This window comes from Hippoglossus stenolepis, chromosome 21, assembly GCF_022539355.2.
Source record: "Hippoglossus stenolepis isolate QCI-W04-F060 chromosome 21, HSTE1.2, whole genome shotgun sequence".
NCBI lineage: Eukaryota > Metazoa > Chordata > Actinopteri > Pleuronectiformes > Pleuronectidae > Hippoglossus > Hippoglossus stenolepis.
Window position 1 is genome coordinate 5,126,680 of NC_061503.1, and position 14,188 is coordinate 5,140,867.

General features: G+C 42.8%; 1 protein-coding gene across 8 annotated transcripts in view; it reads right to left on the bottom strand.

Moving 5' to 3' along the window:
* cacna1g (calcium channel, voltage-dependent, T type, alpha 1G subunit) overlaps window positions 1-14,188 on the bottom strand; it is a 147,201-nt gene that overhangs the window by 65,473 nt on the left and 67,540 nt on the right. For 6 of the 8 annotated variants that reach the window (XM_047338374.1, XM_047338369.1, XM_047338373.1 and 3 more), the window contains exons 13-16: window positions 3,444-3,531; window positions 2,163-2,344; window positions 1,342-1,674; window positions 203-382 (exon numbers count right to left, since the gene is read on the bottom strand). In XM_047338374.1, coding sequence (XP_047194330.1) covers window positions 203-382; window positions 1,342-1,674; window positions 2,163-2,344; window positions 3,444-3,531 — 783 coding nt within the window. The remainder of the gene's footprint in view (window positions 1-202; window positions 383-1,341; window positions 1,675-2,162; window positions 2,345-3,443; window positions 3,532-14,188) is intronic. The other 2 variants (XM_047338370.1, XM_047338368.1) reach the window with 1 other exon arrangement.

Genomic DNA, 14,188 nt, shown 5'->3' on the forward strand with positions numbered 1-14,188 from the left:
AATAAACTATAGAGAGCTTGATTTATCGACCGATTATCTTTTGATGTATTTAATTAACATGCAACTTTTGACCGTTGGTTAAAACAAAGTTTCTGACTGTTACAGCTCCTCAGTTTCTCTCTCTTTCCTTTAAACCAAAGGAAAACATGCTTCATTCACAAAGATGGACATAAACGAACAGCACACATGCAAACATACTGACCAGGTTGGGCTCCTCCTCTGCATTATCATCTTCTGTGTTCTCCTCCAGCGAGACATGTGTCGGGCCCAGGACGGTCAGAGAGCCCTTTCCGTTGCAGTCGCTGTGCTCTGAGGGCCGCAGGGCGCCCAGTGAGGGGGGTCTGGAGCTGTGCATGCTTGCTGAGCGGTACAGGAAGGGCACCTACACAAAGAGAAAGGGAAGGAAATATTGCCATCTTAATATATGCCGTATACATTAATGGTTGTAAATGCTAATGTCTCACTGTCTCTTTGTTTCCTTATTTTCTTTGGCTTTGCAAAGACAATAACCATTTTGGAAGCGCAGCATAATCATGGAAGTGCCATAAAGCAATTTCCCTTTTAGCCATATAGCAGGGTTCTCCCCTCATGAATCACCAAGAACTGAGTGAATGCAGATTTCCATTCCAGCCGGAGATGACAGCAGGTGGGTTTACTGATAAACATTCCTTCAGCCAGAGGGAGGATTTATTTTGTAAAGATGTGCCTGCTGCAGCCTTTGGTTGTGAGAAAAAAACCTGCATGAATATGGTTGTGTATTGGCACAAGAGAAGACAAAACTGCCATACAGCAGTTATAGTTAAAAAAAACCCCAGAAAGGTCTATATTTCTAGTCTTGATGACCACTCAGAGTTATTTATAGTAGTTTTGCCATTCACACACATTCATATATTATGTGTCGTATTCTCTTAAACATTAAACATCAGTCAGGGGCTATTTAGGGTTCAGTGTCTTGCCCAAGAACACTTCGGCATGTGGAATGGGAACTGGATGTTACATTTTCTGCTGTTCTGCATTACAAGCTTCTGTCATATCACTGTGGGTTCAATATGTCAATAGTCTGTAGATGTATTTGTCAGTGATGTGTTTTTTTGTGTTTGTGGCTTATACTGGTAGCGTGAACCTGTGACTATTAGGAAAACCACTGCAGTAACAGAAGAAGAATGCCATAAAAGTCAATGTAAGACAATATAATTTAAAGATGCACACTAAAACCTGCAGTTTGTGCAGCTTAATCAAGCCAACATATTTGGTTACTGCTCCAAGTCAAGAGTCACTCTCCCAACAGTACTTCAGTATTCAGTAAAAGCTGATTGATAGGCGGGGGTGGGGGGCGTCTACCTGCAGCAGAGCGTCAGGTGGCAAATCCATGGAGCTCCGAGTCTCCACCGACTCCATCCTCCGATGTCGGGGACCTCTCTGCGACATGGAGTCCGTTCTGGCCAGGGAGGTGTTGTCATCCTCCATCATCCCACCTCCACCTTCCCCTCCACCCTCGCCATCGTCCGAGCTGGAGCCGCCCTCCCCGGAGAGGAGCGAGCGTCGCTCCCCGGACTGCCGTTTCTGCCGTTTGAGCGACGGGGCGCGGCCCAGGCTGTTCCAGCTGGACCGTCGGCTGGTCCAGCCGCTGCCGGCGGTCCACGGGGGGTGAGGCGAAGCACTGCGGGCACTGGTCTGGAGAAGGAAGTAAAAGGAGAGAGAAAAAAAAGGTTGATCTTGTGTCTTACTACTCATGTAATGTTATTTCATGCAAATAACCAAGCGGAATTGGATTGACTCGGCATGACGTGCGCTCAATTGAATTAAGATTAACACTGACAGACAGACAGGAGCAGATGTAGAGAAGCAAACTTATTCCCCCAAGTCTTTATTCTGATAATCAGTTTGTCAAATAAAGAGTGGCAGTGGTAAGCAGACTGTCCGACTGGCATGCCACAGTAATCATCATCAATCACTGTGACCTCATCATATTACCAGGACACATACAGTGAATCCAGAGAGACGCTCAGCGGTACAGCGGGGGGGCAGAAAGGGCTGGGGGTAATTCCTGGCACTTATCTCCTTCCACATGTATTAATGTTGGCTTTGTGACATCCCGTATTACAGTTGAGAACTGCCGCATGCTTTTGGGATACGTGAATAATAATAATAAATGCACTAACCGGTGATTTGTCATAGCAGGCTGGGTCTACGGAGACATTGCTGCCTCGACGGGCCTCGTACCCCAGGATGGGATCACCTCCGACTGGCAACTTGGGTATGGGCATGGGGGTGGCGGCCGTGTGAGTAATTAGAGGTGGAGTCAGGCTGGTCTTCAGGTCCACATGACCATTTACAGGCACTACTAGTAAAGAAAAGAGGGAAGAAGAAGAAAAAAAAACAGTTTAAGACGACCAGGGTTTAATGTAAAGAAGAGAGGAGATAATGAATAAGATGAACAGACTAAAAACGGCGGTGTTGAAAAGAAAACCACAGAGGTGAGAGGAACAAAAGAAAAGTTGATGGGGAACAAAAGAGAGGAAATAGAAAGCCCTAAATTCATTGAAAAAAGAACAAAGAGAGGAAGAGGCAGAAGAGTTGGTGCATTGGGAGGTTTGCAGTGCGGGTGCAGCCTCAGTAACTCAGCGCAGCGTATTTAAAAATGGATGCCTCATACTGTTATTGAGCAACATGAATATTTCAGGAGGGCATTAATCTTGTGGGATGTGCAGAAGAGAATATTATGTTAGGCAGCAACACAAATAAATGACATGCGGAGGGGAATGCAGCTTTAATAACGTTAATTCAGCCATCTTTAAACCTTTATCCGGGGCTTGAACATGTACATTAGGCTCTCTGAGCTATGTAAGCAGTTTTACACAGAGCATGTGAAGGGGCTGAGGAGGAGATGATACCGTACGTCTGCGGGCTGCACTCCATACAGTAGTATTTCCACTGGGCTTTTCAGCCTGCGTGAACAGTAATTAGAGGGGATGGGAACTGGCGTATGAGGAATTATGGATGAGCTTGCTGTACTCGTTTGATGCTGCGCTAGGACACGGCCAGCCACGTGCTTACGGAGTGAGGTCTGAGACAAGTGGGGGAAAGACTGAGACCAGGAGACCCGCAAACATAGATCAAGTGGGGTGATGTTTCCACGGGTTTGACTATGCATGCCTCAGGCCTGTAACTTTCTGCTGCGTAACACGTTTTTTACATGCATTTGAAAAGAAACACGACACAGTGTGTAACCTGCAGGGATGTAACAAAGACAAGGGAGGGAAAATGTCAGCAGTTAACTGTGCAAACACAGATGGTGGAAGTTTTGCCAAATGCTTGTAATAAGGGGCTTTGAAAATCCCAGAGGGTTGAGGTCAGTGCTCCACGTTCCTGTTATAGCGTCAATAAAGTAGTGCAGCCATGCAATATGGGTGATACACAAACAGTGTGTGCACATGTCTCACCTGCAGAGGCTGATAAATCCCTCTTGCTGTCGTTCACATCCTCCAAGCGTGCGATGGAACCGATCTCTGAACCCGGCTGGGAATCTCCCTTGATGCACAAACACACACACACAGTGTTAGAGGAGAACACCTGTTGAAGGTGTCCTTTTCTGGGTAGAGTTAACAGATAGCAGGTGGGCTGAAGCTGCCTCTAAACACAGATCCCTGCTCGGCTGCGTCTTCATGTCACATCAGTCACAGCCCAAATCGGACCTAAAGGGAACCTTTCTCTCTCGGCATGTAAGTGAAGGGTGTGGTCTCCCTGATCCCAGAGTTCAAAGGTTAAAGGATACATATGAAGAGAGAAAAAGAACAACTAAGTAAAGTGTTGCCATGCAAGGAGAGTGAGAATGTGGAACCACACTGAAACACAATCAGTAAAATGCACTTTTCTGACAGAACATGGCCGATGTATTGACCTGGCTTTGTTGTTAAACAGGCTCTTACTCACTGTGACCCATACACAGCTACAAAAGAGCTTCAGTGTGGTTGCTAGCTCTACAATTTTCACACATGCACAAACACACGACACGCTATAAAACAAACTTCACAGTGGTGAGAGGCGATGTGTGATTAGCGATCCAGAACAGCAGAACTCTTTAAGATTCTTGCTCTCTATCATGTCAAATGTCTCAATATCCCAAATTTGACATATCTTTCTAATCCTTCTCACTATTTGTGACAGACCTTTGACCAGCTCTTAATTACCCTCTTACAGCCCCGCTTTGTCCTGCCTTCCACTTACAAACCCACTGCAGTGAACCTCAGCGTTCCTGCTTGTGTGTGTTGCGCTATGCCAGAGACTGCAGACTCCATTAATATGTGAGAGGGTTCCAGGTGGATGCCGGATGAATAGAATGCCGACCCGGTGAAGTCAGATCTGTGTGGTAGCCGAGTGAATAGAATGTGTGCAGAAAAGCCCCGGGACCTAATCAACATGCGCCTCTTTTTAAACTAACAAATGACTTTCTGGGTACTTCACGAGTGCAAGAGGAAGACAAAGTGGGTGTGGATGTGCTGCATATTGTATTTTAGTTTACTGGAGGCATGCTGGGTATGGTTTGAGATGCCAATTTGCATTTTTGTCTCGCATTTAAAGGTACAATCTGTATGCCCCGGACTGAATCTCCCCCGACCTGTGAAGTAGGGGAAGATTTGGAATAGGAGAGCGAATGCTAATGAACCTCGCAAGCCAATCATCTCAAGGGCTACCAGGAGAGGGCTGTGGTTGCCGTGCTCATCACGTTCCTGCAGCTACTTATTTATCACAGTGACTCATTCTATATAAAAATCCTGGCTCACAGCAGGAAACACGAGGTACCTGAGGCTACCTGATTAATGAAGTACAGCTTTTTCTAGGAATTTATTGACTGTCAGCCATACTTTTTTCTTTAAGCTTTAGTTTTCCATTGTTACTATAACGATTAGGACAGCAACAAGTAATAGTAACAGTGCCAACGACTACGTCTCTTACTTTTCTCCCTTACATTATGGTGTGATTCAATGTTCAGGTTCTGGACCTTTTTTCTCTTTGACAAACACTTCTCCCGGGGCACAACATTTACTGAAATTGCATCTGTCATCACTGAGATGTCTATATCATCACATATTTGATGTAAAAACTACTGCAATGCTTGTTCAATCATGTTTTGTCATTTTATGTATATATCAAAAAGACAATGTACTTTTACCTTCTATTCTATTTGTTCCATCAAAATTCAAAAACTGCCTGACCTCAGACTGTTTTATAATCCTTACATTCGCTCTGAGTATATGTGACAAATCATTTTGAAATGTCAATGTTTACTTTTACGGCACTTTCTGACCTTGCTCCTTACTACTTTTCTGATCTCTGCAGCAGTATATAGCTTGAGATCTTTTGAGAGAGGACTTTTATCTGTTCCTGAGTCCTGTATTAGAACCAGAGTGGGGGGAGAATTTACAGTCCCGGTGTGATTTTGTGATTTTGGTGTTGAGGCTGCACAGGGATATTGCATATTCCATGCTTATCCAAAAAGCCTTTTCCCATAACTGGAAAAGGAGCAGCTGTAAAACAGTGAATACATTTTTTTGAGCATCACAAACCCCCTGTAATTCATTAGGCTCAGCTGGAGTGTGAGGAGGCCGGCACAGTCTCTTGTGGCATGTGCTGTTCACCCATCAAGAAACTTTCATAGGATCAAATGGGCACCATCTTAGTAAGCAGTATCCCATTTACCCTCTATTCATACATGGGCTGCGCTGATGTGCACAAACACACCAGGGCAAGTAAGCTTACAGTGAATGTCTTTACAATCTGCAGATTGTGGCATATAAACAAAGACATTCGAGCGGTCAAAGTTGCTAGAATAAGACAAGGTAAAATGTGCTTTGCTTTGTGTGTACACACCCTACAGAATGGGCCTTGCTGTATTAGACTGTCAACAACTAAATATGAGTCTAGCAAGGAAAGGTCAGTTTGCCATAAGAGAAAACATATATAAATAGCAGGAATAACAGCACAATATTTATGTGTTTCTTGGGTAAATCGAAGGCATTTAAGTAAAAGTATACGTGCACCGTTCTTCACCATTGGGGTCCAACAAGGTGGAATATTATCACCAAGTATGACTGTATATGGTCTCTCTAAGAAGTTGGTGGGGAATAGTCTTATTAACCATCTGACATGTGCTGATGATTAAGTCTTTTCTTCCTCCAGCAACTGCTTAGTGTAAGTCATTTTATGACATGCAGTATGATGTTCAAACTGTGTTGTCATTACTGTGAAAACCAGGAGGATCAGTTACATCTTTCCTCATTCGTTATGGTGGACAAATACCTAAATGTAGTAAACAAAGTCAGATTTGGGTCAAATCATCATCAGGGACGATTTGTGTGATGATGAGGATGTGCAGCGTCACTGCTGTAAACTGTATGCAGATCTCTGGTGCAGTTAGAATCATGCAAAACAGAAAAAGCTTCATATTGCAGATAATAAGGAATTCTGAATATTGGACCTGCATATGGAGTCTGTAATCAAGTTAACCTATTGGTGCAGTAATAAAATAATATCTACGCAGCTCAACATCATTTTTTCCAATTCTTCATCCTGCAGCAGTTTGTGGTATTCGGTAGAAGCAGACATTTCATTTAAGAGACCACTTTTGCTGCAGCTCCACAATGAGCTGTTCTCTTGTATGGGGAACGTGTTAAAGCAGATGGGTTATGGTTAACATGATAAATAATAAAAGAAAAAAAAAGAAAAATATTCTCCAGCCTGGTCCTATATGTACATGCAGAAACTGTATAAATCTTTGATAGAGGTATAGCACGAGCCGGCCAATACAGACAGAGCAGTACAAACTCTAGAGATCTCCTCAGCACTAATCCCTTCATAGTCGACGGTGTGTGGTGCAGTTTGGAAATGCTGAACTGCGGCTAAAGTCAGTGAGACTACATAAGACTGCAGGGGATCGGATCAGCACAGCGTCCTTCTCTATACTCTCTGTTTCTGTTCTCTCCCACTTTCTCTTTTCTCTCTGTAATGGCTTTCTGCATCATCTTCTCAGTGTCTCTTCTTCACCCGTTTATACAACATCTGAGGCAGACATTAATTTGAAATTTGGCCATCATAAAACTGATCCTCTAAAAGATTTATCCAGCTCGAATGATAAAAAAAAAAAAGAAAACCTTGCTGCACAGTTACAACTTGAACAATAATAAGACGTTTTGCTTATCTTTTTTTTTTACGGATTAATGCATCTCAGGAGGGGGAGAAATTAAATAGGACTGGTGGGAGGACCGATCGCCCGACGAGTCTAGATTCGGTTGTAATGCTAATCCAACAAGATTATATTTCTGACTGTGTGCTTACAGTGGGTTGGGGTGGCACACTGTGTGAGGAGACTTCAGTAAAGATTATAGAGCAAAAAGTGTTCTCACCAAGCAATGGACAATTGAGATTTTACGGGAGAAAGGAAAGGTGGAGATGATAGCTTTGGAGCAGAGGGGGCACAGGACTCGAGGGAAATCCCTGGTTCCTGAAATAGCCAGATTGTTTGGATAACTTGTTTATACTCTGTCACCCCAATTTGGGCATGGTTGTGGGCGCAGGAGATGGGCAAGACTAGGCCTGCTGCTGATAGCTAGACAATAATAGACACCAGCAGCACACGGGGGAATTTCAATTACATCGCTTCAGAGAGGGTGTAAATGGGAGACAGAGGGTGGCTGTTGATAGGAGGAAGGGGGGTAATTGTGTGTGTGTGCGGTGTGTGTGTGTGTGTGTGTGTGTGTGTGTGTGTGTGTGTGTCTACATTGGCGATTCACCAGCCATAATTGGATGTCACAGAAAACCTCTAAACTAACTAAGTCCTTAATGACATCCACAATAATAAAGGTACCCATGGAAGTCCGGGGTTGTCAATATTTAATTTACACGGTTTCATTTATATATATATATATATATACATATATATATATATCTGTTTGCACAAGACAATATTCAATTTAAATTAAAAACTCATTCGATTCTTCTTTTAAAAATAAATAAAATTGTTATTTTTGGAATATAAATTTGAAATCTGTCCTTAGTTCAAACCTTTTCAAAGTACCTCATGAGCTGCTAGCTTGGCTGAGTACTACAGTATACCCTAGTTGCTCTGTGAAACTGGTCTGATGCTAAATGCTAAGGTAAGCCTGTTGACATGCCCACAATGACAATGCCAGCATGCTGATGTTTAGCATGTGTAATATTTACGATGTACACCATCTATTTAAGTGTGTGAGGGTTTAGCAGATATTTGGTTGTAAAGCAAAGTATTGGACAGATTACAAATTTAACCCAATGGCCATGCCTGATAAAACAGAAAAGAACCAATAAAGTTATCACAATTTATTTAGAGGTGACTATAAATGACAAAAGTGCCTAAATTTCTTCTTCAGAAAACAATTATATCCAACGTTTTTAGAGATATGTTCCTGTGTAATGTATTTATATATAAATTGTGCATCAAATTAAACAGTGTTTGAATTGTTATATAAGACGACATATAGAGCAGAATAAAGTCTAATAACTGGTGCAAAACGTTTTTCATATACAGACTATGAATTCACCATGAGACCAACAACCGCACTCCACTCGAAACACCACTTCACACTCAGCCCCCCGGTGGCCCACTGTATTTCAACCTAATAAAAAACAAATCTCTGAACATTTGGGAACATTAGCCTATTGTAAAAGTCCTGGATCGGCATTCAACTGTGTGAAATTGGAGGGCATGAGGACAACACTTACAACCATAAGCTTTTCAAAGAACTAATTTCATAGAGTGCACCGGTTTTGCCTGAAGAGCCTGAGTCATGCAGTCGATCTCCCCCGCTCTCTTTATTAGCTCTCATCTCATAGTCCGGCTGGATTTATCCTGGCTGTGGTGAGGCCTCCCAAAAAGCCCCACTCCACCTCCCCCCTCCCATACACCACATCTCTATGCCTGCGCCAGATAAAACAGGGACTGAGACGGGGAGAGTTTTTGGCAGCACTGGTGCGGCGTTCTAACCCTGGGGCCGGAAAGAAAATAAAAAAGATAGGGCTGGTGGAAGGTGAGCATTGAGACCGAGGTTTTACGTGGAGTCTGTTTTTTAAACAAGGACGAGAAACAAAAGAAAGAAAACACACACACACAGACACACAGCAAAGTGAAGTGTTGAAGCCCTCCGTCGTCTCTCCTAAACCCCCGCCAACAGTCACTCCACGCCGTGGTTAGTTTTAGCAGCGAGGGCAGCATGCAGGAAGCAGGTTAGGGGACTTTGAGATGATGTTGCACATTCTCTGGCAGCCATGTTGGAGGCAACGCATCACTGCACTGTTCATTCATGTAGAAGAGACTTCTGAGTGATACATAATAGTCACAGTTCCGAATCTCTACAGTATCTTGTTTTACGATGATTTCCATCAGTGCTCGTTTTAAAGGACCAGTTCACAAAAACGACCAAAAGACGAAAATTCACAGTTTTTTTAAATTGGTTTCTTTCCCAGTGCAGATTTTAAAAATGAAGGAGTATCTAGGAAATGGTTAAAACTACCTAAGTTTTATCTTGGGTTATGGCCATTGTGTTTTTTAACATCAGTTTGGTATAACATATGGGTCCAATGCCGATAATTCATTGTTCAAGTGTCAAGTCCAGTGTTGTCCAGTTCTGTTTTTACCCCAGTTCTAATCACATTTGAGCAAATAGTGAATCAACTTTTAGGCTGATGTATGTTGTTTTCTCTCTATATCTACTGTGACACTTTTTTAAAAACTACTCTTTCTTTACTTTTCTTGACCTGAATTCGCACTTTGTGCTCAGTTGTTAAATACTACAAATCCCATGAGACTATGGAGCTATGACCACTGGAGACCAACAGTTCTATAGTGACCTAATTTGCATTTGAATTAAAACTGGAACATATTTAATTGATGAGTTTAATATCAGGTTTCTGCAAGGGCTAAACTAATGGCCTTGCTACATTAGGTACCGCCATTAGTGGCTCATGCATGCAACAAAATGTTATGCCTGGTAATTAAATGTTTGTTATTAAAAAGCACCTTGAGAGCTGTCGATGACTTCTCTGCTTCCTTTTCAATTTACAAAGCCTTGCACCTTCTTCTTATGAAAGAGCCGGGTAGGTTCTAACACAGCCTTCCATCTTTCGTACAGATGAAACACCCAGGAGGGTTTATTTTGTCCTTTCAAAAGTCACTTGATGACCCACTTTAGAACTTTAATTGGTTGATCTCAAAATCTCTGTGGATAAGACTGAAATTGTATCTGCTCGTCTTAATATCATTAGGGAAAGTTAGAAAATAAAGACGCTGATTTTTGCACATTGGGTGGATTGGCCCTTCAAGGATCAGTATTCTATCGGATAAAGGATTTTGGCGGCCAGTTAGAAATATGATGCCAAAAAGCAGGTGTGTCCATTAATTAGAAGTACCTCTGTAATGAACCTCCAACCTGTAGCTATGAGATCTGTGACATCACCAAAAACCCTCTACAAGGAAGAGTGAGGCGAAGGGGTGGTGAGGGAGGGCAGAGGGGAGGGTTTGGTGGAGAGGGGTTAGTAGATTCAGTGGAGGGAGGGAAGGCAGGGCTGCCGTGCTGTACATACCCCCGAGTCTACAGGCAGCTGGACATGCAAGTCGTCCAGCTTGGTCACTTCCTGCAGCGGAAGTGAACGGTGCAGCCGGACAGGAAGAGGGAGGTGCAGACAGGGGGGAAAGAGCCACAGAGGTGAGAGGTGGACCCACAGCGAGTAGACAGGAGAACGTTAAAAGTGGGTTCGGCCTGTGGAAACAGTTGCTACCATGCAGCAGAACATGTCAAAGCAACTGTCCGGGAGTGCTGCACATGTGCAACATGAAAAAAGTCAGGACAGCAGAGAGTGGAGGAGAAGCACGGCCACGGTTTTACCCTTCACTTGGTCCGCTGACATGTTTGTAAGGATAACACTCAGAAATGACAATGATTGTGACATGTACATTAAATGATCATTCAGGACATATTGTGCTCAGCAGGGAAGCACTTTCTCTCTGCTGACATGTGAAGTGTGTGTGCGTGTCTTGGGTGTGATATGTGTGTTTATTGTCACAGTGAAAGGTCTGATAAGAAAGAAATAATAACAACTTTTTGGGTCTTTTTTCTCCATTAGGACACAGTTTGGTCTTGTTGCACTCTCTGCAGCGGATATTGGATTCTGTCACACACACACACACTGTCACAGGCAGACACAGAGAGAGAGAGAGAGAGAGAGAGAGAGAGAGAGAGAGAGATAACAGGAGAAGAAATAGAGCATGGAGCGGATGGACATTAAAAGTAAAGCAATGTGTGTGCGTGTGCGTGTGTGCGTGTGCGTGTGCATGTGTGTGTGTGTGTGTTGGCTCCACAGCCGTACATCCCTCCTCGCTTGGCCCTCGTCATTCAAGCACTGCCGTTACCTAGCAACCCTGACGCAGGGAAAGTTTGGCCAACTAAAAATAAACTTAATGTTTGCAGAAAAGGATGTAATGTTGAGAAAGGAGAGGGAGAATTAGGCCCACAGCTCTGTGATGGTAGGAGAACAGAGATGGAGAACAGAAGAACGCTGGCTGGTGAACCTCAGGGGTTTAGATTGTGTGTGTGTGTTATGTTTGTGTCTCTGAAGGTTTGATTGTCTCTCTTCTCTCAGAGCTCCCAACAGAACCAAAACTTAAACAAAGACACAAACAAACATTCAAGCCGAAAAGTAGGAAAACCACACAACAGCTGTAGTGCCGGTGCAGCATTAGCTATCAATCATTAGCAATGTTTGCAGCCAGCAGCATTTGGGAGGAGCTACTGTGCAATGAAACTTGAAATCACTCATTCTTTGGTCACTGGGGGGGCAGCAGAAACAAACGGTGACATATTATCGTTATATACTGATACTGAAAAAAAAAAAATTGTTTACCAACTTAGAAGGATTCAATAAATAAAGTTTTAACAAAAAATATCAATTGTTGGTATAACAGCAGTACTTAAAGTTTAAGTTAAAGTTAGTATAACTTGCTAACTTTACTTTGAACAAATTTTATTTGTTTGTGTGTTACCAGTTTAAGTAATTTTTAAATTGTAACAATTTTCTTTTTCCGTGTACTTACATTTCATCATCTTCTTTTAAGTGGATGCAACAAACTGGCTCCGCAGCCACGGAAACCGTGCTGTTTACACCCAGTAGACAGTTAGCAAGATTAGCCTTTATTTGGAGTTTGTCCTGATGAATTTAAGTCAATATTACGATATTCACTCTCCCTTTGGTTCAGTTTTTGGTCTTTACTTTTGTCGCTTGATGATGACCCCGTTCAGACCTGGTATTAACATCTGTCCTTGAACGCACCTACAACACAATGACTATGTTTACATTTACACAGATATTCCAACAATAGTGACCTTATTCTGAATCAGGCATTATTTTGATTATGATGATACATGAGTTGCTGATAAGGTATACCATGAATATCCACATGTTACAGAGCATATAGTCTGATTATGACCCAATGTTGTTCGGCCAGTTTTGAAACCCATATCTGAAATAGTTTAATGTACGATGTATATCATTTCGAGTGTTTTCTCTATAATTTTTCAAAAGCTACAACTCGTAAGTTGACATGCTTTTGGCTTAATCGGGTTATAATGATAATATTTGTGTCAATTTAAACAAACACCAGATGAAGGACCATCTAATCAGCTGACAGTATTTTGACATTTCCCAGTGTTTCACATAGATGAATTAATTTGTGACCAACACAACAACGTTAACACTGACCGCTACGTTTTCAAATGGATGAAATCTTATTTCATTCTGAAGCTTTACACATTGATTCACTCAGCCCCTCCTTTGCCGCTCTGTTTCTTTCTCATTCTCTCCTTATCACACAAACTCACACGAGACACATTAACAACGGACACATGTCTATACTCCTAAACGCAGACTGGCTGAAAACAACATAATTTGGAACTTGGGAACAGAAATGACATGCATGATTATTGGCATATACAGCAAGGAAGGGAGATCTGATACCACGTGGTCACAGGAGACACATTCAGGACACATTTTAATACCAAGTGTGAACAGTCCACTTGTGATTGTATCTCCCAGGACATGTGTTAATAAGAGGTCTGAACATGGTCTGTATTCACCAGCTACTAGCAAAATGTAATTTGATTGGTGCAGAGGTTGCATGAAATTGGTTTTTAGACTTTAGTTTTTACTGGAAATCCGCCTGCAGCAGCTAAAACGATGCCGTAAGACAGATGGATGAGGGGGGGAACCAAAAACCCCGGCATGGGATTCCATTCACCACAGTCATGCACTTGATATTTGTACAGCAGATAAGCACAACAGCAGCAGAAGCCCATTCCAATTAATTCATATTTTATGAGGCTGTCAGCCGCTGTCTGCCACCCCTCATCTATCCTCGCTCCTTACAGGCGGAGAGCCAAAGAGCATCGGAGATCAAAGAACTGGCGTTGTCACTTCTTAAAGACGGAGAGGGGGGAGACACAAAGACACACTGAACACTCCTGTGATTTATTCTCTCCATGTCATCTCACCAACTCCTTTCTCTCATTCGCTCCATCCGTCTCAAATAGAGCCCTGTACACTACAAATGGGGTGGTGGAGACGTGAAGAGAGGTTGCTGAATGAGTTTCAACTCCTTTACTCCCTCAAGGCCTGAAAAGTGTTTTCCCAGTTGCCTGTCTCAAAACAATAACGACCATTAATCCACCTTTTCCCCTTCTCCCTCTCTCTCGCTCTTTGTTTTGCTGTTTTTAGTTTTTTCTTCTGGAGAGGAATCGGTGCTGCAGTGGATAACATATCCCTTTTGTTTTATGACATAAGACGAGTTGTACGAAGGAGGGGAGAGATGAAACGGAGGACGTGGGTGATGCGGGCCGATGCGCGGTCTAGTCGAGCAGACATAGTTTTCGTATGATGTGCTTTATGGCGCGACTTGTACTGGCAAATAAGCAGAACAATAATGAGGATGACTGCAGAAATAGTGGGAGAGAGTGGGAGGAGAAGAGGCTGACAGCGAGATGAAGGAGAAGAGGAGAGGAAAGAGAAACACTGCAACTAGTGCGTGTGATCCCATGTCCTCACGTAACCCACAGCAAAGAGTGCAAGGAAACACATTGCCTAATTTGTACATGTACATACATGTTAA